The 24,848-nt window shown below is 61.8% G+C and overlaps 2 protein-coding genes and 1 long non-coding RNA gene across 13 annotated transcripts in view; 2 read left to right on the forward strand and 1 right to left on the reverse strand.

Annotated features, from left to right (window-relative positions):
* Positions 1 to 3,886, forward strand: part of SLC5A10 (solute carrier family 5 member 10) — a 67,691-nt gene extending 63,805 nt beyond the window's left edge. For 2 of the 10 annotated variants that reach the window (XM_073798133.1, XM_033846602.2), the window contains 4 exons: positions 412 to 462; positions 2,709 to 3,199; positions 3,389 to 3,446; positions 3,563 to 3,886. In XM_073798133.1, the coding sequence (XP_073654234.1) occupies positions 412 to 462; positions 2,709 to 3,199; positions 3,389 to 3,446; positions 3,563 to 3,566 (604 nt within the window). In that variant the 3' untranslated portion in view covers positions 3,567 to 3,886. Of the gene's footprint in view, positions 1 to 411; positions 463 to 2,708; positions 3,200 to 3,388; positions 3,447 to 3,562 lie in introns of those variants that run through there. The other 8 variants (XM_073798137.1, XM_073798134.1, XM_073798138.1 and 5 more) reach the window with 8 other exon arrangements.
* A 902-nt stretch (positions 3,887 to 4,788) lies between these two features.
* Positions 4,789 to 24,030, reverse strand: GRAP (GRB2 related adaptor protein). Of its 2 annotated transcripts, XM_033846608.2 has the most exons (5): positions 23,866 to 24,025; positions 17,597 to 17,694; positions 13,345 to 13,467; positions 7,174 to 7,342; positions 4,789 to 5,214 (listed from the first exon to the last, which is right to left on the reverse strand). In XM_033846608.2, the coding sequence occupies exons 1-5, from the start codon at positions 23,941 to 23,943 to the stop codon at positions 5,029 to 5,031; spliced, it is 654 nt and encodes a 217-aa protein (XP_033702499.1). In that variant the 5' UTR covers positions 23,944 to 24,025; the 3' UTR covers positions 4,789 to 5,028. The 2 variants fall into 2 exon arrangements, with proteins under 2 accessions (XP_033702499.1, XP_073654245.1); XM_073798144.1 differs by lacking the exon at positions 13,345 to 13,467 and having other exon boundaries at positions 23,866 to 24,030.
* On the forward strand, positions 16,425 to 21,689 carry LOC141277395 (uncharacterized). Its single transcript, XR_012328739.1, has 2 exons — positions 16,425 to 16,840; positions 20,847 to 21,689. It is a non-coding gene; the product is annotated as an uncharacterized lncRNA (long non-coding RNA).
* Positions 24,031 to 24,848: the final 818 nt, after the last annotated feature.

The following is a 24,848-nucleotide window of genomic DNA, read 5'->3' on the forward strand; positions in this document are numbered from 1 at the left end:
GCCCATCCTCAGGGTGGGGTCTCCTGGAGCTCCAGGCAGTCAGCCCGTGATGCAAAGCTGCCGGCCTCTGTCGGGACACGCCGGCTGGCAGGTGTGAGCTCAGGTGCAGCTCAGACCTCATCCAGAACAGGGAGCCTCTCCCTCGGCTCCCCGGCGGCTTCTGTGTCAGCACCTGGACCACCCCTCCCAGCCCCTGCTGGACCAGCTCCTCCCTGAGCCCCTCCAGCCCCGGCTTCCCGGGAACTGGGGCCCGGACGTCCTCCTGCCGCCCAGGGTGTGCCTCGGCCCCCTGGCCTGGACACTGGTAGCCTCAGTCCCCCCTTGGCGGCTCCACGTCCCCTGCCTGCTACTTCCCAGCCTCCCGCTCCCACCTGAAGCCAGAGTCCTGAGCCGGTCTTCCCTCTATTCCAGCTCAGCCCCCCACAGGGCACCCTTGACCCTCCTTCTCACCCATCCACCCAGGTAAGCCCGCCCCGGGCCCTGCCAGCCTGCCTGTGGGCACCCGGCTGTGTGATGTGGGCCGGGCTGCTCACCTTCTCTGGGCCCCAGTTATCTCAGCTGCCAGGTCGGTGGGGTGGAAAGGGCCCGGTGCTGGGTGTGCGGCCAGGGCTTAGCCCTACCACGCCTCCGTCTTGAAGCACCAGGACAGCCCCCAGCGCCTCCAGCCTGCTCCCTGCCCAACAGCGCTGTTCAAGCTGTGTTTCCAGCCGTGTGGGCTCTGGATCCTTGGAGCTCAGTCCAAGGAGAGATGGGACTCCCAGAGCGCAGGGCAGCAGAGGGCACCCTGAGCCTGGGATGCGGCCATCACGGGGATGCTGAGGAACCCCCACCCAGGTCTCCTCAGGTTGGGGGGCCAGAGGAGCTATCATAAGCCTGGGGCCGTGACCACCTCATGCCTGGGGCCCCGATCTTTGCCAGCCCCCAGCCCCGCTCCCCGGTCCTCCCCTGCAGCCCCTTCTGTCCACCCTTCTCTGTTATTCAGTCCACTACTGCCGGCCCTCCCTGGGACCCTGCATCAAACTGGGCAACATAGGGGACCCAGAGAGGTCTCAGAGCCCCCCCAGCCCTTGAGGGGCTCCCCTGCGACCATGGCTGCAGCCCAGGGGCAATGGAGGGGGCCAGTCATCCTGATGGCAGAGTGGGGGGGGCAGGGTGTCAGGAAGACTTCCTGGAGGAGGAGCATCTTGAGCTGGGCCTCGGTGGACAAGGGGGTTTTGCTGGGGAAGGAGTTGAGAAGGGCATTCCAGGCAGAAGGAACAGCCTCTGGGTCCCTCTGACAGCCTGGTGGTGGCTGAGTCATCAGACCAAACCCAAGAGGGCAGTAAGAGGGCCAGGGCCCCAGTCTAGGCCGGGCTGGAGAGAGAGGACCAGCCCCACAAGAGATGCTGAGTCTGGTGTTGGACGTGGGGCCTGTTGGAGGAGGGCAGGGTGGAGCCTGCCGGTGCCTCTGAAGCGGGCAGCGCTGGCTGCCTGCCAGGCGGAGGGTTAATTAGCCCTAATCAAGGGGGTGCCTCCTTCCTCCACCCTCTCCTTCTGGCGTGGAAGGGAAGGGAAGGACAGGAGGCAGGAGGGCCCGCCCCAGCCGCACACACGGCCTCTGTCATTCCTATTGTGCTGTCCGGGGTTCCAGGGGGTCTCACGCATCACCCACCTCTGAGGGTAAGGGGCGTCCAGCTGACCCAGGACACAGCCGAGGGGCTCTCAGCCAGGGAGAGGCATACGGACTCCTCGCCCCAGCTCTGTCCCCTTAGCCAGGTTCCACACCCCTTCAAAGCTGCAGGGTCGCCTCCTCCTGGAAGCCTTCCTGGTTGGATGCTTCCTCTGGGCTCCTTCAGCACAGCCCTGAGCACAGGAGAACAGGCTCATCTGTTTTCTTTGCTCTACTCTGGGTGCTGGGCAGGGACCAGGCCTGCTCGGCACCAAGTCTGGGTCCCTAAGCCACGCCCTGCTCTCCGGTGGGCTCCTCATGAATGCCTCGTGGAGGAACGAGTGAAGGGTGTCCCTGCTGCGGGGGCGGGGGGGGGGCACGCCCAGCGGGAGGCAGGCAGGAGCTGAGAGGAGGAGTCCACGCAGGGTGGGCCGGGGAAGGGGCTTCGCAGCTGAGACCGCTGGGCTCCAAACCTTGCACTCCGGCTGGAGGTCGCCCAGTAGTGGATGGGAGTCCACAGCCTAGGGCTGTAGGGGGTGGGGGGGGTGCCAACCAGAGGCCACGGCTCCTTCAAAGGCCCACCAGGGTTAGAGGAACGCTGGGAGGTCGGTCTGGCCTGAATGTGAGGGCAGGGGGTCATTCGTGCAGCCAAGGGTGTGCATTGAGCACCTACTGTGTGCCGGGAGATGCAGCAGTGAACTAGCAGGATGAGGCTGCTGCCGCCGCGAGTGGGAGATGGACAGCAAGCCCAGAGAGGTTGGGACGGTGCCTTGAAGGTGGGCAGGAGAACCGGGGGGCCACGGGGGCCACTGTGAGACCCCAGGGATGAGCATGAGAACACAGGCTGAGTCAGGGGCGGTTCCTGCCAGCGGCAGGGAGCCATGGAAGGGTCTGGAGAGGGCAAGATCGGCCACGTCCCTGGAGGAGTGGACAGGGGCCAGGGAGGAGGCTGGAGCTGGAGCAGCAGGGGACGGATGGAGAGCAAGCCTTAGGGACCGGTGGGAGGCGAGGCAGGGCTGAGGAGAGGTCTCGAGGGACGGCCCGCTGCTGCCGCCCGCAGGCTGGTCACTGTGGTGCTCATCGGCGTGAGTGTGGCCTGGATCCCGGTCCTGCAGGGCTCCAACAGTGGGCAGCTCTTCATCTACATGCAGTCGGTGACCAGCTCCCTGGCCCCCCCGGTGACCGCGGTCTTCGTCTTGGGCATCTTCTGGCGGCGGGCCAACGAGCAGGTGGGGTGGGGCTGGGCGCACATCTCCCCCACTGCCTGTGTGCCTGGGTCGGGGGGAAGCCTGGCCTTCCTCCCGAGGCCCCAGCTGCCCTGCCTCCTCCCCCCAGGGGGCCTTCTGGGGCCTGATGGCGGGGCTGGCCGTGGGTGCCACCAGGCTGGTGCTGGAGTTCCTGCACCCGGCCCCGCCCTGCGGCCACCCCGAGGACCGGCCTGCCGTCCTGCACAGCATCCACTACCTGCACTTCGCCGTGGCCCTCTTCGTGCTCAGCGGGGCCGTGGTGGTGGCTGGGAGCCTGCTGACGCCAGCCCCCCAGGGCATCCAGGTGAGCCTGGCCTGACCCCTGACCCTCTCCGACTCAGGAATTTTCTAGCTCTTGACCCGTAACCCCATCTGGCCCTGGTTCCTGGCCCTTTTTGAACTTGGCTGCCCTCTCGCCATCACTGACCCCTGATCCCGTCTGGGCCCACCCCCGTCCCGCCACCCTCGCCCTCACCCTCACCCTTCCCTGCAGATCGAGAACCTTACCTGGTGGACCCTGGCTCAGGACCTGCCCTCGGGAGCCAAAACAGGTGTGTGTGTGACCCTAAGGCGCTCCCTCTCACTCCCACCCACGGCGGGGCTGGAGGCAAGGGCCCCGGGTGGGAGCCTGTGGCCCTCATCTGTCCCCGCCTCCCACCCCCTCCAGGTGACCCCCGAGCATCCCAGAAACATGCTTTCTGGGCCCGCGTCTGTGGCTTCAACGCCATCCTCCTCGTGTGTGTCAACGTCTTCTTCTACGCCTACTTCGCCTGACACCGTCCCCGGACGCCCCCCTTCCCCACCAAGGGTACGGAGGCCCAGAGGAGGGTGGCACCCCTCGTGGCCACAGGGGAGGTCAGTGCCCCGGGGCTGGCTGAGCCCGCAAAGCAGGAGCTCTGAAAAATTAGGGAGGAAATGGGAAAAAAGAATGTGTGGTGCTTCAAAAACAGTAGTCGTAATTGGAAAGAAAATGAGATTTCTGATGAGCATCCTTCTACTCTTCCACTGTTTTTATTTTGAGTTCACGGGCCCAGGTCGTGAGCAGCGAATCTGCCAGAGCTCAGGGCTCCAGGGTCTCGGGCCAGCGCTGGGCAGAGGGAGCCCCTCTCCCCCCCTCCCTGGGCTCCGGCCCCATCCCACCTGCTGCCCTCTCCCTGCTCACCACCCCTCCACCACCGGCCTGGCATTCAGAGCCCCTTCCGAGCCCCCTCGGTCTGCCTGCGCCCCGAGGGCCCCAGGCTCCCCTGCTTGGGACCGCGCTGATGGCCCCTTCCCCGTGGACACCCTGCCCTTCCTCAAGCCGGGGCTCCACCGAGGCTGCCCGCCCCGTTCTGGGTGCCGCTGGCCCTCAGAGCCCAGCTCTGGCCACAACTCCCCACCTGGGCTGTAGTCCCCCACGCTTCCCGAGGCCCCGGTCTGGGTAGAACCTGGGCCTGCACAAGTAAGAGCAGGTGCAGCTATGTCTCCCAGGTGGCCACGTCCAGGGCCGGCCCCTCAGAGCTTGTCCGTCCCGCGGGGCCAGCGGAGGAGCAGCAGCCTCCGTTTCTTTCACCCTTGCCCACCCTCCCTCAGGGCTCTAGCCCCCCCCGAAGTGTCTGTGGTGGGCAGGGGCGTTGGATCCCAGGTGGAGCCCAAAGTCTCCGAGTCTGTCCAGCAAGTCCAGGCACAGGTGTGCGGGGCCCTGGCCGCCTCCCCAGTAGCCGGCCTGTGGGGCTTTTGGACGGAGGGGATGGCAGGCCCAGCGGGTGCTCACCCACCCAGCCCGTGGTTCCTTGGCTTGAGCCCCCAGCGGGTGGAACCCAGGAGTCCTCAGCCCTCCCTGGGGGTGGTGCCATTGGTGTTTGGAGTGGGCGGGCCCTGCCGGCCACCCTGTGACATCACACAGCTGATGGCCAATGGGAAGAGGCCGGCGGAGGCCCCGGAGCTCCCCTAGCCCAGGGCCCCTGAATGAGGCGGTCTTTCCGGGGCGCTGGGCCCGTCCCAGTTGACGTGAAGCACAGGAGGCCGGCCGGACTGTCAGGAGGCCTATGTTGCAGTCCAAGGCCCTGGGCTGGGGGTGCCCGTGTCCTCTCTCTGGGCCTCAGTGCCCGGTGGATGGCCGGTCCACTGGCTCTGCCCCTGGGCCCACTTGGGTCACAGGTGCACCGGCTGAACGTAGCTCCGCGGGAAGAAGCCGATGCGCCCGCAGAGACGGCCTCGCCACCAGCAGGGGTCAAGGCGCTCCAGGACCTCAATGATGTCACCGCGGCGGAAGCTGAGCTGGGAGGGGTCCTGGGCTGAGAAGTCAAACTGGGCCTGGGCAAAGCAGGCCCGGGGCGGCTGCGAGGAGAGGAAGCCGTCAGTGGGGCCCCTCAGGAGCCCCCGCTGGGCTGTCCCCGCGGAGGCCCCAAGATAAGCGATTTCCCACAGGTGGAGAGGGGTCTTTCGGGCAGAACTGGGGTCGAACTCAGCTCTGTATCCAGGTCCAGACGACGGCCACCCCGCCCGTGGGCCTCCCGCTGCCCACCCCCTGCATGTCTGCGGCACAGACCCTGTGTCTACGCAGGGCACAGCCAGTGTCCTGGCGGCCCAGTAGGGACCACAGGGCCAGTGGTCAAAGGACCTGAGTCCTGGGCCTCAGCGTGGGACTTTGGTTAGGACCCTGCCCGTCTCGGGGTCTCTCTCCACACTCTGCAGCAGCCGTGATAACTTTTGACCCCAGGCCCTAGAACCACAGGAACAGTCCTTATAAACTATAAAGTGCTGTGTAGCTACGAGCAGTTCACTGCTGTTGCCCGTGGCCAGGCTTTGAGGGCAAGGATGTCACTTTACACTGCTTTCCTCTCTCAGGCCTGGTTCCAGTCCCATCTATGCCCCAAGGTGACCTTGGGTGAGTCCCTGCCCTCTGGGGGCCTTGGTTCCCTGCCCCCCCTTCAGATGGCAGCTAGACGAGGGCCCCCTGCTGGCATCACCATGAGGATCACAGCCAGTGCCCCGGCCCGGCCTGCCCACCAGGCTCTCTGCCCCAAGCCTGCGGAATCTTATCCGGCACAGGCCATAGCATCATGGACAGGCTAATTAGCGGTTCTCTGCCCAGGAAGGAAGAGGGGGCGTGGGTCCCAGGGGACTGAGCCAGCTCTGGAGTCGCCTTGCAGGGCCGGTGACCCCAGGGCCAGGCCAGAGCAAGGTGGTGGGTGTTGGGGAGCCCTCCGGCGGCCCCCAGCTGCATCCTGGCCCCCTCACACTTGCCAAGGGCAGAGCTGGCCCAGGCAGCGACGGGAGGGGATGGAGGTCTGAGAGGCAGGCCCAGCGGGGACTGGAGCGAAGAGTCCCTGAGACTGAGCTTAGAGCTGGCCCGGCCCCCAGGGGCAGGCCGGGCAGAGCAGGCCGAGTGCGCTGATGGGACGGAGGGTGAGTGGCAGGGGCAGGGGTTCCTCCTGAGACACTGTTTACTCCCCGACATATCAGGTCCCAGGGTTCACCCTACCGGACCGAGAGGAAACTGAGGCCCAGGTGAGGGATGAACTGGCCCTAAGGTCACACGTGGCGAGGCAGTGGAGTCTAGGAACAGGCAGGACCGGAGCCGCGACCCGGCAGCCCCTCCCCAGGCCTTGGCCACGGCCGTGCCCACCGTCCTCTGCAGAGTTCGAGTTCACTGGGCTGTCCAGGGTCCCGACCTCCAGCCCCAAGCCTTGCCGACACCCCCTCCCAAGTAAAAGTGCACGTCGGGGCTAGTAAGCCCACTGGCTGGTGTCGTCACCCTAATGAGCGTGAGAGCTGGTCCCTGGGGCCCCTGGACGAAAGCGCTGGCTGGCAAATGGCTGTTATTATGAGGACCGGAGCGGCCGGACCCGCTGCACCCGGCCAGGACCTTGCCCACGAGCGCTCACACTGCCCCGCGCCCCACAGAGCAGAAGCCAGCATGGACCCCACCCGGCAGGTGGCCTTGGGTGGTCACATCACTCCCTGAACCTCAGTGTCCTACCTGTAGGTGGGGCCAGGAGGCTCCCAGGAGGCTCAGCCGGTGTCAGTACCTTCACTCAGTCAACAGACAACCACTGAGCACCGACTGGTGCCACACACCAGTCCTGGCTGAGAGCCAGCAGGCTCAGTTTACCCGGGGAGTTTCCACCTGCCCCTTCCCTGCCTTCCCCGCCTCCCCTTTCCCAGCCCTGCTTGTCTCCCTGCAGTGCCCGGGCGGAATCTTAGAAGCAGGGCTGGACCCACCTCCTGCCACATGGGAAGGGGGGTCGGGGCCCTGCAGAGAGGCCCCCTCACCCGCCCGCCGCACTCGCCCACCTTGGCCAGGGGCTCCTCGTCCCGCAGGAAGACCTGCCGCTTCTTGGCGATGGTTCTGGTCCGGTAGAAGGCGACCAGCTCATTCAGAGAGTTGAACTTCTCCTCCCACAGGTAGTACTTCCCCGAGGCCTCACGCAGCACCTTGAAATGCTGCACCTGGTCCCCGTAGCTAGGGGAGAGGACACAGACCACCTCAGAAGGGCCCACGGCAGCTGGGACCCTCCCCCCGTCCCTGCACCCCGCAACCAGGCCTTTTTCTCTCCAGGTGAGGCTTGGAGTCAGGAGGAGAGGAGCGGGGGGAGGGGGTCCCAGGCCCCATTGACCGGCTCCGTGAAAGACACGGTGAGTCCCCACCGGGGAGTGGAGTGTGGAGTAAAGGATGTGGGCCTTGGACCAGGCCACTTTCTTGCTATGTGACCTAAAGCAAATCACTTAACTTCTCTGAACCTCGGTTTCCTCATAATACCTCCCTTCTGGGGAAGTGCTCGTGTACTGGCAACATTAAATGGTTCTCTGAGAGAGGTGGTCAGCCAGCATCTCTTCTCTCCAACGTCCCCCAGCCTCAACACTCCTCTCCCTCCCACACCTCGTCCCCTCCCAGCCCTTACAGTCCCTTGAGGGGTGAGTCCTAAGACCATCCTGCCACCGGTGTGAGAGGAGCTCAGGCCTGTGGGATGCTTCCTGTCCTTCCCTGCCCCGCATTCTCTCCCCACCTCAAGAACCTTCTGTGGCTCCCCATTGCCCTCAGGGCAAAATCTTAACACCTCAGTCTCAAGTTCTGGCTCTGATGACACGTCCAGCCTCGTTTCCTTCAAATACTCTCTGATGCCTCCTCTCCCAGCCTTTGCCCAGCCTTGCACCCCACCACCACCAAGTGCCTTCCAGCCCAACAGAGGGGATAGCCTGTGTCTCCCAGACTGGCCAGCAGGGCAGAGGGACCTGCCTGGAACACGCAGCACGTTCTAGGCCAGGACGGGCTGTGCAGGCTTGGGGCAGCCTGAGTTCCTGCAGGCCCACAGTCCAAGTGTTTCTAGGGCGTGGACAGGAGTATGGTGTCCATCCCCCCAGTTGCCCATCCCTGCCTGTGGCTTACTCCCTCCACCTATCAGCCCTGGGGCTGGTGTGCTGCCTTGTTAAAGGTTAAGATGCAAGATTTAAGATAGAGATTTATTCCAGGTAAATACCTTCTGTTCTGTGTGTGTGTCTGGGGTGGGAGGAGGGGGGAATCCTCCCACCCTGCCCAAGTCAAGGATCCAAACCACACAGAACCTCTCCCTCCACTTTCAAGCATGCCTCCAGGCTTGAAAAATACACTATTTCTTCCAAACTTGAATCAAACTCCTACTCATGCTTCAAGGCCCGCATAAAATGGCCCAACCTCTGCAAGCTGCCTCAGGTGCCCTCAGTCAGAGTCCGGGGACTCCTTGGGTTCCTCGGCCCCTTGTACAGCCTGCCTGTAACCCGCTGCTCACAGACACCCAGAGGCAGGGAGGCGGGAGGCGGCCCAGCTCTAGCCCAGTCTGGAGAGGCTGGGCTCAGGGGCGAAGCAGCATGGCCCGAGGGGTCAGTGCTCATGGGCTGCACTGTTCCTGGACCCTCCCCTCCCGGCTCTGAGCTGCGGTCCCAGCCCCTCTAACACGTGTCCACTCTCAGGGCAGCAAGCTCTCTGCACAGAACTGAGGCCAGAGAAGGCCTGAGACTCTGTGACCAGACACAGTCATCACCCCCGGCCCGAGACAAAGCCGCTCGTGTGCCGTCAGCAAGCATTGTTCCCAGATGGCTAAGCCGCCACTCTGTCGGCTGTGGGATGCGCGTGTCCACGTCCCGGGATGGGAGGAGGATGGCCAGGCAGGCAGGTGCCTCCCGCCCCATCTGGCCTGCTGCAGCTTCGGCCCTGGGGGCCGCCCCCGAGCCTGGGGACTCCCTAGTGTCCTGTTCCGGCGGGCTCAGGGTTCTTCCGGTCCCTGGACCGTATTCTGGGAGGCAGAAGGCCCTGACTCCGCGCCGGCCCCGAGAAGGAGCCCGGGGTGCGGGCGGCCCCCGTCCTCTGGGTAAGAGGCGGACGAGAGTGTGGGAGGTTTGAAAAGATCTCAGCCCCAAATGAGCACAACCCTGAACACTTTGGTGTTTGAAGTTTATCTTCAAAAGCTTATCTTACCCAGAGGGTCACCCAGAACGGAGCATTCCCTGATCACACCCAGGTCAGGGGGTGAGACCTGGGAAGGGGGCAAGGGACCCAGGAGTTCTAGAACCTTGCAACCTGACAATCGGCAGATTCTCAAACCTGGGATGCTCTTGTGGTCCAGCCCCCCAGCCTGTGCGTGGCTCGTGGTGGGAGAGCGGGGCCCAGCTGGGCTGCCGCATCTGTGAGCGGGTGTGGCCGTCCTGCTGCGCCAGCCCCTGGCCTGACCAGTGACCCGCCTCCATGTGACAGGCCCGAGGACCCAGCACTTGGGCAGTCTCTCCCTCTCCCAGCTAGCCTGTCTCCCTCCTCCCCAGGCCCGAGTCTGAGTCCAGATGGCCCCTGAGCAAGGAGGATGGCCCTGCGGGGTGAGCCCTCCTGAGCTGGAGGGAAGGGCAGACCCGGGTCACGGGGCGGTGGGCTGGCCCGGGCGCGGCCAGAAGAGGGGGCACCTGGAGCTGGTGCACCACAGTGGGCAGAGCCTGGGGTGTGTGCATGTGTCTCTCCCTGCTCTGTGGGAGGGACCGGACGTGTACATCCCTGTCTGAGCCGCCATGGGTGTGTTTGTCTCTATGTGTGACCCCCATGCCCACCTACCCAGGGGGCTGAGGGCTGGGCCTGGCCCCTGGGCTGTCGGAAGACCCCAAGGATGAACTCAGGCCTGATGCTAGCAGCCACCGGTCCTGCCCAGCAGGTTCTTCCGGCTTGGTGGCGGCAGCAGCAGAGGTGAGAGTGGCAGCGGCAGCCCAGGGAGGATAAACAAGGCTGGGGTTAGGTCAGGAGCCCCAGCACCACACCCCCACCCCCAATCAGGGCCTGTGGATCCCCGGGGTGGAGGCCAGGGTGCTAACTGCCCGCTAGGTGATCTCCGTTAGGCGTGGCCCTTCTCTAGACTCAGTTTTCCCATCTGTGAAGAGGAAGGGGGTGGATTCCCTCTCCAGCAGCCAACGTGAGAGAATCAAACTGACCTTAGGACTGCCGGTGGAGACAGACTCCCCCTGGGTCTTTAGGCCTCAGGGAAGAAGAGTGGAACGGTAGACCTGGTCTTTCAGGTCACAGAGGGTCAGTGGGCTCTAGCTCCACTGTTTTCTGGCTGTGTGACCTTGGGCAAGTTACTGCACGTCTCTGAGCTTTTGTTTCCTTACCTGCACACTGGGCTTCCAGGGTCACTTCCTCCCTGTCTTTGAGGGCATAAAATTGTGCCCCCCCATTCTTTCCTGCTTCATTTTCCCAGGAGCCTTTATCATCTTCAAAAATTTTATATATTTTACTAATCATTTAGAAAATTATATATATGTACATATATGCATACATACATACATACATGTATAAAATCGTCAGTCACCCCAGTGGAACGTGAGCGCCTAAAGGACAGGCAGCTTCGTCCGATTTGCTGGTGGTTGAATCCCCAGCGCCAGGCACAGGGCCTGGCGCACAGGAGGGGCTCAGCTACCAGGGCAGCAGAGCAAACACATCATTGACTCCAGGGCACCCCTGGCCTGAAAAGAAGTAGAACATCTCACTTGGGAGCAAACCATCATTTCTGACACAGAAGCCCACGGCAGCCCGGATCAGAGTGTGGGGCAAAAGTAACACAGCCCAGGCGGTGCGCCCCTGCCCCGGCCCACTGGCCACCAGCTCAGACGTGCTCCCAGAGGTGCAGGGGGCAGCCCCCTGGAAACTCGTAAAGGGCAGCCAGCCGTGGCCACCATCACTCCGTGAGGCAGAACAAGGCCCGTGAACCCCACCTCCGACGGCTTTATGAGCGTGCAGGAGACGCCACGCCTACGCGGTCAGAGTCCCCAGGAGCGCAGCCAGCGAGGGCGGAAATGCTCTCACACGCGGATCTGCGTGACCGTCACCCAGAAGGGTGGCCATCGGGTCACTGGTCTTCATGATGTCCAGGGCTACTATCTCCACGTTGCAGATGAGGACGTTACAGCTGACGGGGACGGGATCTGCTGAGGTTACGCAGCAGGTCCAGGGCAAGGCCAGGGCGAGAAACGGGCTCCCCGCCCCCATGTGGCCACTGGCCCTTTGCTAAGAGCCCGGGACCCTGGGGCGTGGGCCAGGAGGCGCGGTGTGGCCCTGGGAGGGTCAACATGATGATGATTACATAGTTGGCATTTGGGGAGGACTCACCGTGTGCCAGCGTCACACTAAGCACCTTACATAGATGTTCATTTTACAGAGGAGGAAGCAGGCTCGGGTACCTTGCCCAGGGTTATACAGGAGAAGTACCAGAGCTGAGATTCTTGCTCAGAAGCCCCCCTCCTAGCTGCCCTGAGTCTGTTTCCTGCTCTGATCCCTGCCCAGTGGCCCTCCAAGGGCCCTGAAAGGCCCCCCCGTAAGAGACGATGGACCAGAGTCGGGGCGGGACCCGGTCCTGGCCCCGGGGGACGAAACCGAGGCTGGAGGGCGCCACCTGGTGGTCCTGTGAGCACACCACAGCCCTGGGGCCCAAGGTTCCGGTTCTGAGCTGGGGGAGGGGCTTGGCCAGGATGCCTGGGGTGTGGCGGGGAGGGGGGCCTGTGCTGGGATTTCTCAGAGGGGCACTCCCACACCCCTTCCCAAGGTAGCATTGGTGCTGGCTCCGCAGAACTGCCTGTCTCCCCTCCTGGTCAGACAAATGCCTTGCTGTCCAAGCCCACCTCTCTCTGCCCCACCTCTGGGGCTTTGCACATGCTGTTCCCTGGGCCTGGCATCCCCTCTCCCCTCTTTGTGCACCAAACTCCTACTCGTGCTTCGGGGCCCAGCTCAGATGTCACCTCCTCCGCCCTGTGGAGTGTCTGCTGCCACTGAACTTCCCTCAGTCGGGCGTCATGGAGACCCCGGGCCCCCGCTCCCTCGGGGACTCCTCCCCTGTCCTGCACACACACACCCCCAAAGTTTGAGCCATCTGGGCTGACCCTCTGCAGGGCCCTGTTGCCCTGGGGTTTCCCATCGGGACCTGTCAGGCCCATCTCTCTGGCTGTGACCCCCCGTTGCTGGCTCTGCCCCACTCACCCCAGGCGCATTCCCACCCCAGGGTCTTTGCAATTTCTGTTCCCTCTGCCTGGAAGCCTCTCCTTCCGGATCCTCACTCCTGGGCCCCAGGCGGCCTCCACCGCCAGGTTCAGATCCCTGCCCACTGGCTCCTGCTATATTCATTTGTCTCCTTTTTTCATGTGTTCAGTCTGCCTCCCCCACTAAGACATAAACCCCAAAGGGCAGCAACTTTGTTTTTTTTCACTGTCATTTCCCAAGTCCCTAGAACAGCCTGGCACGTGGCATGTAGCTCAGTGACAATTCCTTGAATTGCTGCACCTAGATCCTACTGTTCCAGGCGCTGGGAGTAGGAAGGACAGAGACCAGCTGGGGCCCTGACCCCTTTACCCCCGACCCTGGTTCCTGCCCCTTCCTTCCAGCCTGGATTCCTCCACTGCCCGATTGTGACCTTTGGGATTGGGTCCTGAGCTGCCCAGAGGCTGCCACCCTGCTTCCGTGCCAGCCACTACTCTAATGGCTCTAAATGACTCATATAGTTTTTGCAATAACCCATTTTACATGTGAGGAAACAGGCACAGAGAAGTTAAGGGACTTGCCCAAAGTCACACAGTCAGGAAATGGCAGAGCCAGAATCTAAACCCCAGCAGCCTGGCCCCAGGGTCCATCCTGTCCACTATGTAGCACACAGGGGAACCCTGTCTGGAGCACATCCTGGACACCTGCCCCGGGTGCCCTGCTGCTCTCCCACCCCCAGCCCCACCACATCAATCTCCCCTGGTGACTTGCTGCTGTAGAACAATGGCCGAGCCTTCAGCCCGGCGCTCGAGGCCTCACAGCCAGCCCAAGCCGCGTGGAGCCCTCCTGCTCCGGGCCACACCCTGGGGTCTGCATCATCCCCGACCCCCAGAGGGTCGCCTGCTTCCAGGCATTTGTCGTTCCCTCCACACCCTGCAGGCCTGTCCCTGGCCACCCTCCTCCACACACCCTGGGTCAGAACTCACTTCACAGAGACAGAGAACTCCCCTGGGGAGCTCTCACTCTCCCGGATCAGGAAGGCTCCCGGGTGGTTCCGCTTCATCAGAATTTCTTCTGCCAGCTGCCGGGAAATCCTGCCCGAGTACCACCTGCAGAGAGGGGGCAGGTGAGGCGGGGGGGAGGCCAGGCTGCCCTGCCCCTATGCCAGCCACCCAACACTGCCAGGTCCTCACAGCAGTCCCGAGACACAGGAAATACAACGGCACCCACTTTACCCAGGGAGGCCAAGGTCATGTGCTGTGAAAGGCAGGAGTTGGGCCCAGTCCCAGCATTCTGGCTCCTGAGCCCAAGCATTTCCCACCACACCAGGTAAACACACACCTTGGTGAACCCCAACCCAGCCAACCCCAGCTGGGCTTTTCCATTTCAGATTCTTAAAAGTAAAAAAATATTTTAAAAGATGACCCCCCCCAAAAAAAAACATAGCAGCTTTGATCTGGTGAGGAAGGGTCTCTCCCTGTACCCGTTTCACAGATGCACAGCCTGAGGCCACCTGGACTTTTTCTCACAGGTTCAAGTCCCTTTACTTTCTGACCAAACAGAACTGGGTATACAGAAGGTGCCTTGTAAATGCCGAGGGTCTGGCAGGGCCTGGGGGTGAGAGGCCGGGATCCAGCTTCTCTTCCAGCCCTGCCCACTGTGCTCTTTGGGGCTCGCCCACCCTCGGAGGGTCCAGGTGGTCTCTGGCTGGCTTCTTGGCCCCCGGATTTGAGCCCAGTCCCTTAGTGGGGGAACCGAGGCCCAGAGCAGGTGGAGTCTCCTGGTGGGACCTTGGTGCCCTGAGGGCCACCGGAGCCTCCCTTCCCTGCACAATTTCCCTTCCCTCCTTCAACGGAGCTTCCTGAGTCTGAGCGTGGCCCTGGGCGGATGTGAGGCAGAACTTTTCCTGTTGTATCAGGATGTTGACAGCGAGCCCTCCAGGCCCAGCACAGAGGCTCAGGTGCACACAGACCGGGTCCTGCCGGGAACCCCACCCGCCAGCCACGTGTGAGCCCTTGCAGTTCCCCCGAGGGCTTCTTACTAACGTGACTGGCCTGTGTGCGGAGCAGGTTGGGCCCCTGGATGTTCTCAGGTGATGACAGGGGGGCAGGAGGACAAACACGCAGCTCGGGTGCCGGCTCCCCGGTTCTGGCCACAGGGAGAGCCCGTTGCCCGGGGCCGCCAGTAGTGGCAGTGCCACCGGCTCCCTCTCTGCCCGCTTTCCAGTCTGAAATAAAGTCCTGGTCCTTACATGGTGTCTCAGAGCCCCCCACCCAGAAGTGAGGTTCTAGCCCATCGCTGGCCCCCAAAATGGGGGGACCCTGGGCCCATCTCTGGGCGGGTGGAGGGGAGGCAGTGGAGGTGGGGGCCGAAGGCGGGGCTCCAGGGAACCTCCAAGAGCTCGGCCTGGGTCTCTGGAGTCTGGGAGTCCCGGATGAGGCCTCCAAGCCGGAGGCTGAGCTCAGGGGGCCCCGGAAGGGCGTTCCTCCGGGGAGCCCCCAGCAGGCCCCAGGTGCAGGGCTGCCACAGGAGCAGGGGTCCAACAGGGCCCTGCGTGGGAGTTTCCAAAGAACCCACAGAACTCCACAGGAGGCATCAGCGTGTGGGCGGCTGTCACCCTCAAAGGATTTTGCAACCGCAGCCTCGAGGAGGCCCGCCCTGCCCCGACCAGGTCCTCGGTGGCCCGGGGACAGGGTGCCGGGAAAGCAGCACTCTCGACGCCCCAGAGCACAGCTGGCTCCGCGCGTGGACGCCTCGCTTGGTCCCCACTTTAATGATGTGGAAATTGAGGCCCAGGGAAGGGCAGGGATCCCCAAAAGTTGCTCTGCAATTCTCTGGCCTCCGACTCTCCCCCAGCCCACCCCCTCCCCCAGCTGCTCTTACAGTTCCCCCATCCCCTCCCAGTGAGCACAGCCGGGGCCCACAGCACTGGCGGCAGATCTCACTCTGCCTCTTGCCAGCTGTGTGACCCCGGACAAGCCACTCAACCTCTCTGTGCCGCCACCTCCTTGCCCACTAGACCTTGACGAGAGCACCCAGCTCGCAGGGCCCTTGGGAGGAGGAGGGCGCTGCCGCCTGCAGGTGTTCACCGCTGCTGCTGTGAACTCCGCCCACGTGTCACCCATTAGCCTGTCTGCGGCCCTCCCAGCAAACTTCTACTCTACTTTCCAGGCCCAGCAGACCACGCCCTCCTCCAGGAAGCCGTCCTCCAGGAAGCCGGCCTCCAGGAAGCCATCCTCCAGGAAGCCCTCCTCAACGCCCACCGGCCACGCGGCTGCGTCAGGTGCCTCGGTGACCCCTGCCCGTGAGGCTCACGGCCCCCCTCCGTGGGCTCCCTGGGCAGGCGGAGGTGATGGTGGAGCTCAGGGAAGGAGAGGCCTGGTGTAGACACGAGGCCCCCTGGGACCCCTGCCCTGCCCCCGCCCCACACCCTGGAGCCCAACGGGCTGAGTCAGGCACAGAGCTGGACTTTCCCCACTGCTATTTCGGGGCCAGGGCAGGGGCTGTTAGCCAAGGGTGCATCTGGGCACAGCCTCAGGTAGGTGAGCATGCGGCCTGACCCCCATCCCCACTCTGTCCCAGACTCACGTGGCCAGAGCCAGCCCCAGGGAGCCCAGGGCCATCGGACACTGGAACCCTCCATGGCTCCCAGCTGCCCTGGTGGAGGCTTGCCTGAACCACCAGCATTGCCCCGACAGGCGTGGCCCCAAAATCTATCAGCTTTTCTTTCCTCCTGAGCAAACAGAAGCCTCTGCTTAGGCTTCTCAGCGGCCTGCTACCTCCCAACCTCCTGGCCTTCACCGGGTCACAGCCTCCACCTGGAGGCTCCTGCTCCCCCCGTGTCCTCCGCTGGCCTGGCCCTGGCCGGGTTCTCGCTGTCTCTCTCCCTTTATGACAGAAAGTCTTTAAGGCTGGAGGACAGGCCCCTGCCCAAGGTCACACAGCCCAGAGGGACCCTACGGGCCTGGAGCCCAGGCAGGGGACCTGGGTGGGTCGGGCCCTTGCCCAACACAGGAAGTCCGAGGTGGTGGCAGCTTTGGAAATAACTCGAAGACAGGTAAAGAGGAAATGACCTCCAGGCCCCATCCTGGCCCTGCACCTCCCTCCCGTCCACCCCACAGCCACACACGGGCCCTGACCTGCCTTCACCTTTGCAGGGGTTCTACTCCCCACCCGGCTCAAATGCCTCCCTGGCTCCCACCACCCTCCGCCGGGCGTTTGAGGCCCTCCTGCTGGTCCCACTGCCAGGGGTTCTCGTTGTTCCCGCTCCCAGGAATGCCCTTCTCTTTTCCTCATTAGCTAACTCCTACACACATGCTTCAAAACCTCACTTGTTGCCACCTCTTCTGAGAAGCCCTCCCTGGTTAATTATCTCGATGCTGACCACCTTCCCTTGTCATAGTTTCTTTATGTCCTGTCTCTCCCACAGGACACAACTGCTCTGACCCCAGCATCTCATCACGTGTCCCCAGCATCGCCCAGGTGAGTCCCCTCAGGCAGTGGCCGATGTTGGGCGAATGACCGAGCGAGCGACTGTGACTTGGGGCTACTTCAACCACCACTCTGTGAATATCCATTTGGTTTCTCCCAGATTCTTGGCCACTTAGGCCTGTTCTGGGGCTGAGAACAGGGCTTTCAGCACTGGAAGCCTGAAGGGGGCTTCCCTGGGACAGCTGGTCCCAAGCCCAAGGATACCTGGGCTCCTCGTGACTCCCTCTCCGCCGTGTCCCAGACTCTGCTCAGCCCATGTTGGCTCCCCTGCCCACAGGTCTGCCTCCTTCCCGCCCCTCCACAGCCCCTCACTCCCCACCCCGGCACAGGGCTGAGTCGGCCTCTTAGAGGAGCCTTGGCCCTCCTTGTGTTGCAGGTAGGGAAACTGAGGAACAGAGAGAGCAGGGGTCTGCCTGAGGCCACACAGCAGCCAGGGGCCCCGCTGGCTGAGCACCCAGCGCCCTGTCCTATCCAGGGCCCCTACCGGGATGCGCTCCGGTATCCCAGGTCCTAGTGTCGTGGCCTGGGCTGGCCCCGACTGCCACGACTTGGGACAAGTCCTAACATCTCTGTCCTCCACCTCTGCTTGGGGAAGAGACGGGGGTCCCCAGACAGAGGGCGGGAGGCCGGGCTGCGGACTTGCAGGCAGCTCAGCTCAGCCTGGGCCAGGCTGGGTGTGGACGTTTGGCTTCAGGGCCGGGGGTGAGGGGGTCCCTGCGGACATAGGGGGTGGGGCCTGCCACTCACGGGTGGGGCTTGACGTGGATGTAGTTCTTGGGGACGAACCCCTCTGCACCCCGGAGCTCGGCCTTGTACCAGTTCTGGTCGTCTTCCATGTTCAAAATCTGCGGGCGGGAGAGACACGGTCACCTGGTCACCTAGGAGGGACGGCTGTCCCCTGCTGAAGGCCCACACCAGCCCTGGGGCCCACTTCCCGGAGGAGAGCGAGGTCGCAGGGTGACTCCACGGTCCGGGGGTCACAGAGGAGAATTTGGTCGGTGGCTTGAGCTTACGGGGGGAGCTGGAGCGCGACTCTCAGGTTGTGCCACCCAGACCCCCGGGTGCTGGGGGACAGATCCGGGGCCCCTCAGTCCCTGAGCAGTGGCCCTGAGCATGGGGGCCCACAGCAGTTGATACGAGGCACAGAGCCGGGGGTCGGGGGTAGGTCTGCGGAGGCCCCGCCGAGCGGTGGTCACGGGGGTCACTTGCATCTACAAGCTTCACGTCTGAGCTCAGGGCTGATGGTCAGACAGGGGCTTCAGACACCGGGGAGCGAACGATAGGCCTCTGCGCTGCAGCGGGGCCGAGGCCTGGACACCCCCTCGCCTCGCAGGTGGGCCGAGGGGAACCGAAACCTGAGCGGGTGGGGGGGCCGCTACGGGCGGGTGAGTGGGACGCTTGGGCTCCCTCCCCACTCCCTGGGCAGGCTCGCCATGTGTCACCCCTTCTCACACCAGCCCCCGAGGCTGCCTTCACCAAAGGCTACTTCACAGAGGAGGACACAGGCCCAGACGGGAGGGGAGCAGGGCCACACGGCAGGGGTCTTAGGACCGGGTCCCCCCGCCCCGGTCTTCACCCTGGGCCTCCTCCCACATTGTCTCTGGACCCCAACCCGGGGGTCATCTCTCCCCTAAGTCCCAGAACAGGTCCCCACGTCAGGTCAACCCCAGTGGGGATATTGGTTGAGACAAAAAATCAGACGCAGATCCGCAGCACAAGCAGGGAGCACCGTGGGAGCAAAGGCTGGGACAGCAACTCAGGTGGTTTGGTTTTACCAAGAGGAGCTGAGATTTGCCCCCTGGGCCCAGGCCTGGCCCCTCCCTCGTCTGTCTGCCAGGTCCCTTGAGCCCCTCCTTCCTGCCCGCCCCCCCCCCCCCCCCCCCCCCCCCCGCAGTCTGGGCCAGACCCGCGTCCCCAGGGAAAGCCGGAAGCAGGTGGCTGACTCAGGATAACTTTTGCTGAAAACTAAACAAAACAAAAAACTCCCCCGACTTATGAGAAAATTAGGGCCTGCGGGTCACAGACTCAGTGAAGATTCTTGGGGGCCTTGGGCTCTAGACCACTCTGCCTGCCGCTGACTCTCTCCACAGCCCTGGCATCAGTTTCCACATCTGTAAAATGGGCACGTCTACGGCCTACATGGCACATGGCAGTGTTTTGTGACCTGCAGAATCCTGTGTGGACATGTGGATGTGACGTACCTAATCTACCCCAGCTTTGTTTTGGTTTTGTTTTCCTGTCACCTCCACTCCAGGCAAAGACCCAGAAATGTTCTGATTGGTTGTATTAGCTGAATTCTTGTTGTTGACATTGTTCAAAGCCCCCAGACCCTCTGAGACATGGGAATTCCCGACCTTCCCTGGTGAAGCTCACACCTCGGCCTGCCCCTGCTTTGCCCCTGCAGTGCCCTTCTCCAGGGCGCTGTCTTGTGCCACCGTCCCCTGGCCAGTGCGGCCACGGAGCACCTCCTGCGTGCCAGGCGCTGTGCCCAGTCCAGTGATATAGCAGGAAGCAGGAGGTCACATTTTAGTGGGCAGAGGCAGACAAGAAACAGGAAGGACACAAGTAAACAAGGTAATTTAATATTCTGCTCTGTGGTCTGAAAATATACGTCAGGATGACGTAGAAGGAAGATGCCTGGTTGGGGGCAGGGGGATAGTCAACAGGGGACAGGTGGGGGTGGGCAAGAAAGGCCTCTCTGAGGAGGTGGCACATGAGCTGAGGCCCAAATTACAGGAAGGAATGAGACATGAGAAGATGTGGGAAACCGTGTCCAAGGCAGGGGGAACAGCCGGTGCCAAGGCCCTAAGGTGGGAGCAAGCTCTGTCCTGGAACAGAAAGGAGGCCCCTGTGTCTGCGGGTGGGGGGGCAGTGCTGTGAGTTGAATGGGGAGGGTGAGAGCTTGAAGGTCTTGTGCTCCGGGACTGGGGGGACAAGGGGTCTGTGAAGAGCAGGCCCAGGTGAGCGGTGAACAGGGCCTGGACTGGGGCTGCTGAGACGTGGTCAGATCCGGGGTAGGTTTTGGCAGAGTGGCTGACAGGCGAGATACACAAGACAGAGAGGAAGCAGCTGAGACAACCCCAGGCTCTGGGCCTGAGCGCGGGCAGGCGGTCATGACCGTCAGCTGCTGTGCAACAGGTGCGAGAGGAGGTGGGGAAGCTCAGGGTGGCTGGGTCGGGCCTGAGGTGCACCGGCCACCACCGGGGAAATGCCAAGAGGCCGTGGGCTCCCCGAGTCTGGGTCCTGGGGGCCAGGCTGTGCGTGAAGAGGTGGAGGTGAAGCCACCACCCACATCTCTCCTCCAGTGGGGAGCAGTGGGGTCCTGTGCACCCAGAAACGCCTGCCTGTCGGCGAGGGGGGCTTTGTTCCAGGGAAGTGACATTTGGGGCCCCTTGTCCAGAGTGGGTCCACGTGCCACCGGGCTTTCGTCTAAGAGCAGAGCTCAGACTGGAAGAGTAGCATCGTTGCCGGCTCCCAGAGGCTGGGATCTGCGTGTCCGCCGGTCACTGCTGGGCTGGGACAGGCCTGGCCCACAGCCAGCGCGCAGGAAACATGCTCACGAAGGGACAGGTCGTGGAGCTCAGCCACCAGCCCCACCCGCTGTCCCCGGCCCGGGGGAGGGCGAGGGGACACAGGGTGGCATCGCAGCCACGTTTTTATGGTTACAGAAATGAGACCCTGGACTGGTGTGGGATGGGTGAGGCACTTTGGGTACAAACTTTAAGAGAGCTCCAAAAAAGTCAGGAATCAAGATAAAGAATATTTTAAAGGAATATGTTAAAAAATCAAAATTTCTGAATATGGTCATTAGTTAATAATAATGTATCCATATTGCTCCATTAATGTAACAAATGTACCAGGTTAATAATATAAAATGTTACCAAGGGTGTGTGAGTGAGTGTGTGTGGGCGGTGGGAAGGGGCGGCAGGGTGTCAGATTGGAATTCCTCTGTACCATCTTCTCAATTTTTCTGTACATTTCAAACTGTTTTAAAAAGAGTCTATTTAGGGACTTCCCTGGTGGCACAGTGGTTAAGAATACGCCTACCAATGCAGGGGACACGGGTTTGAGCCCTGGTCCGGGAAGATCCCACATGCCGTGGAACAACTAAGCCCGTGCACCACAACTACTGAGCCTGCGCTGTAGAGCCCGCGAGCCACAACTACTGAGCCCACGTGCCACAACTACTGAAGCCCGCGCATCTACAGCCCGTCCTCCGCAACAAGAGAAGCCACTGCAATGAGAAGCCCGCGCACTGCGATGAAGAGTAGCCCCCGCTCGCCGCAACTAGAGAAAGCCTGCGTGCAGCAACGAAGACCCAACGGAACCAAAAATTAATTAATTAATTTTTAAAAATAGTCTATTTAAAATTTAGTGCAAAAAACTCCATGAAACTCTTAAATCAGGGACTTCCCGTGGGGTCCAGTGGTTAGGACTCCAAGCTTCCACTGCAGAGGGTATGGGTTCAATACCTGGCTGGGGAACTGAGATCCTGCATACCGTGCAGCATGGCCAAACATTTTTAATATTTTTTTAAATTAAAAGAAAAATCTTAAATCAAGACACGCTTTGACCCGGCACCTGTACAGCTGTGAGGGGAAGGACCCTAACTCCACGTCTGGCCCTGGAAGGATCACTTGCTCATCTCTGTCCTGTGAGGGGAGGCAGACGTGTGGACAAGGAAGCGTGATCTGCTCACAGCGTGCCTCCCAGGAGTGACCGCCAGCTCCTCAAGACATTCTTTCTGGTGTTTTTTTCTAGGCACAAAGCCAACGCATGAATGTCAGTTTCCCATCCCTAAAACTAATATCTATCGATTATTATTGATTATCTCTGTGCACGTTCCTTTGCATTCTGCTTTTTTGCCACTTAATGTTGCTTCACGAGCATTTTTACGTCGTTAAACGCCCCCCTCCCCAAAGAGCATTCTTAGAGGGTGTGTGATATTTTGTGCCACCCCTGGACAGGTAGCTAGGGTGAGTCCACACTGCAAACTCACCCACGCCCCACAGCCCCACCTGCTGCATTCTCTCCATCCACTCTCCTCCCCCAGCTCTTTGCATGGCTGGGTCCTTCCACTCTCAGCTCAGGTGTCATCTCTTTTGAGAGACTGCCCTGACCACCACCCCTGCCCCCGCCATCTAAAGCTGTCCCTCTGCCCCTCCCTCCCACCCACCCTCTCCATTCCATCTCCCCAGGTGATTTCTTCCACCCATTTGTCACCTCCTGACAGCACGCACGCTCTGGAAGGTCCGCTCCGGGAGGGCAGGGACTGGGCTTCGTCCACTGCTGTGTCCTCAGCACTTAGGACAATGCCTGTTGCTGAGCAGGTGCTTGAGGCCTTGACAAGGGTTTGTTGAATGAAGGAAGGAAAAAGCAGCCCCTCTGGCGGCCTGTCATTCCTTGAAAGTCCCCTCCTGGGTCTCCACGGACACTAGGAGCAGATCCCATTGGGGTCTTAGCCAGGGTCTCGGCTAACATCTCCTTCCTTCCTTCCTTCACTCCTTCGACACCCCCGTGTCTTGCTGAGGGCCTGCCCTGTGCCAGGCACTGTTTTATGTCCCTGCCCTCAGGAGTCTCGGTTAGAAGCAAACACAGCAGGAGTCAGCCAACGCTCTATCAAAGCTCAGTGGGAAACGTGGCCCATCTTGGGTGGGCAGGGGTGAGCACAGGCATCGAGGAGGGAAGCGGGGGTGTCACTGTCTTTACAACACTTGCCTTGGAGGACCCCACGGATCTACTCCCCCACCCTGGTTCATCCCTCTGAACCTCAGGTAGAACCCACCGGTCATCCCATTCCAAGCTCCCCACCGTTCCACGGCCTCTCAAGCCCCAAACTCTGGAACTAGAGACTCCAAGCTGCTCTCGGTTCGGCAAACGAGGCCTCGGAAACAGACCTAGATCTCGAGTCTCGTGCCCTAGCCGGTGGTGCTGGTGTCAAGCCTGCCCCATCCCCCGCTGGCCGCACGTCCACAGGTCCCCCCACCGGCCACTCAGGGGGGCCCAGGGCTGGCATCCCAGCACAGAGAAAGGGGGACATCCTCAAAAAGATGTGGTTCTTCTAGGAACCGCCCACCTCCTGACCTAGCCCAGCTGTTCAGTGTCACGGGGTTCCGATGCAGGTGCCAGGGTCAAAGGACAGGGGTTCACCTCTGACCCCACACCAGGCGAGCTGTGACGCCTGCCTGTGCCTCATTCAATCACCTGTGAAATGGGGCCTCAGCAGCTTAGATGCGCACCGCTGAGCTCGGGCCCGGGGCTCTGTCCCTTCCTGGGCCCCGCCTCAGACTGGAAGCCTCACGCCCACCGTGCCGGTGCAGAGACCGAGGCGGGGCAGGGGCTTCCTGAGCGTGACTCGGTGGCAGCTCCAGCGCCTGACCTGTGGCACGGCCCCTCCCAAGTCTGGGCCCTGAGCTCTGCTTCCAGATGCAGCCTTGAAAGCAGGGACATTTCCTGAGAGACAGAGCCCGGGAGCCCATCTGCCTGGGTCGCCCTGGAAGGCGTGTGTTCCTCCAGAGGCCACACAAGGGACCTGAGCGGTGTTGAGGCTTATCTTCCCCTTTCTCACCTGCAGGGAAGCTCGTCTGGACCCCTAATCATAGTTGTTTTGGCCCCGATAGGTTAGTGTGTGTACTTCATTCCCAAGACCCTCTCTCTGTCCCTCTGCATCCGTCTCTGCCTCTTCCTCTCTCTCTCTGTCCCCAGCTGTCTTTTCAAATTCTTTCCTGGGAAACGGTGTTGACTCAACCCCTGCCAGGCTTTAGGCTGATGTCTCCTTGAACCCTCGCAATGGCCCCCAAAGGAGGGATCACTAACTATCTCCCCGTTTCTCAGATGGGGAAACTGAGGCTCAGAGGGTGGAGGTGGGTTGTCCGGAGTCACAGACTTGATAACTGGAGAAGCCGGGCCCGTCTTCCTCCAGAGACTGGACTCTGTTTGGGGGGCTGTCCGGGCCCTGGTTTTAAGCACCCCCCCATCCCATGCGAGGCCAGCTGAGCCGGCTCTGGCCACCCTACCTTGAGTGTGTCCCCCTTGTTGAAGGCCAGCTCATCGCTCTCTGTGGCCTGGAAGCTGTACAGAGCCACGGACTCCATGCCGCCGTCCCCGAGCCCCGGCAGCCGGGCTCTGAGCAGGGCCAGTAGCTTCCTGCTTCCTCTGCAGTCGAGGACCGTCTTCCTTTGTTTTGAGAGCGTGTTTGTGCTTTTGAAGCTGAGACCGAGACTTCCCCTGACAGGAGAAACAGGAAGCAGAGATGTCCCGGAACAGGGCGTGTGAGCCACAGGCCCACCTCAGACCCCAGGGAGTCCCCGGGCAGCCCTGGGAGTGGGTCCTCCTCCTGTACCCACATTACAGATGATAAAAACTGAGGACCCAGAGCAGAAACGCTGCAAAGCCATCCCCAGCTCAGACACTGTGTCTTGCGGTCCCAGCCACGCCCTCTCATTTGCCGATGTCCCCTCCACAGTTTCTAAGCTCCGATGCCTCCTGTGACTTCCCACTGCCTGCTGCATCGACCCCACACTCCTTGCCTGACAACCAGGGCCCTTCCAAGCCGCTACCCCCACCCCCTGTTCTCCAGACTCATCCTTTGTTACTCCCCTACTGTCTGAACAAACCCGGGCTCCAGCCACGGCCGAGGGACACCCCACATGTCCATTTCGTCCTCCAGCCTTTCCACATGCGAGGCCCTCTGCCTGGTGCTCTCTTCCCCTTTCACTTCCCAGGAGACTCCTATTCATCCATCAAAGCCCAGTTCAGAAGATGCCTCTTCTGATTTAAACACCGGGCACCTTCAGCGGGATGGCAATCCTAAGGTCAACAAGGACTGAAAATAATCTTGACCTTTGCTAAGGTTTGCTATGGGCAGTGGAATCAGTGTGGCAATTCTGGGACAGGTGTGTGAGTATCGTGGGAAACATCATAAACGACTAAATACAGCAAAGCTGTTTGGAACCAGGGTTCTCTCCAGGGAAGGAGGGAGACCTAGACCTGGAAGAGG

This window comes from Tursiops truncatus, chromosome 20 (assembly GCF_011762595.2).
Source record: "Tursiops truncatus isolate mTurTru1 chromosome 20, mTurTru1.mat.Y, whole genome shotgun sequence".
Taxonomy (NCBI): Eukaryota; Metazoa; Chordata; class Mammalia; order Artiodactyla; family Delphinidae; genus Tursiops; species Tursiops truncatus.

Excerpts from the sequence above, each read along its gene's own strand:
- GRAP (XM_033846608.2), bottom strand. The coding sequence starts at position 23,943 with ATGGAGTCCGTGGCTCTGTACAGCTTCCAGGCCACAGAGAGCGATGAG. Across the intron at positions 17,695-23,865 it reads ACAAGGGGGACACACTCAAG|ATTTTGAACATGGAAGACGA; the intron begins GTAGGGTGGCCA and ends TCCCGCCCGCAG. Across the intron at positions 7,343-13,344 it reads GAGTTCTCTGTCTCTGTGAA|CTACGGGGACCAGGTGCAGC; the intron begins GTGAGTTCTGAC and ends CCTCTCCCCTAG.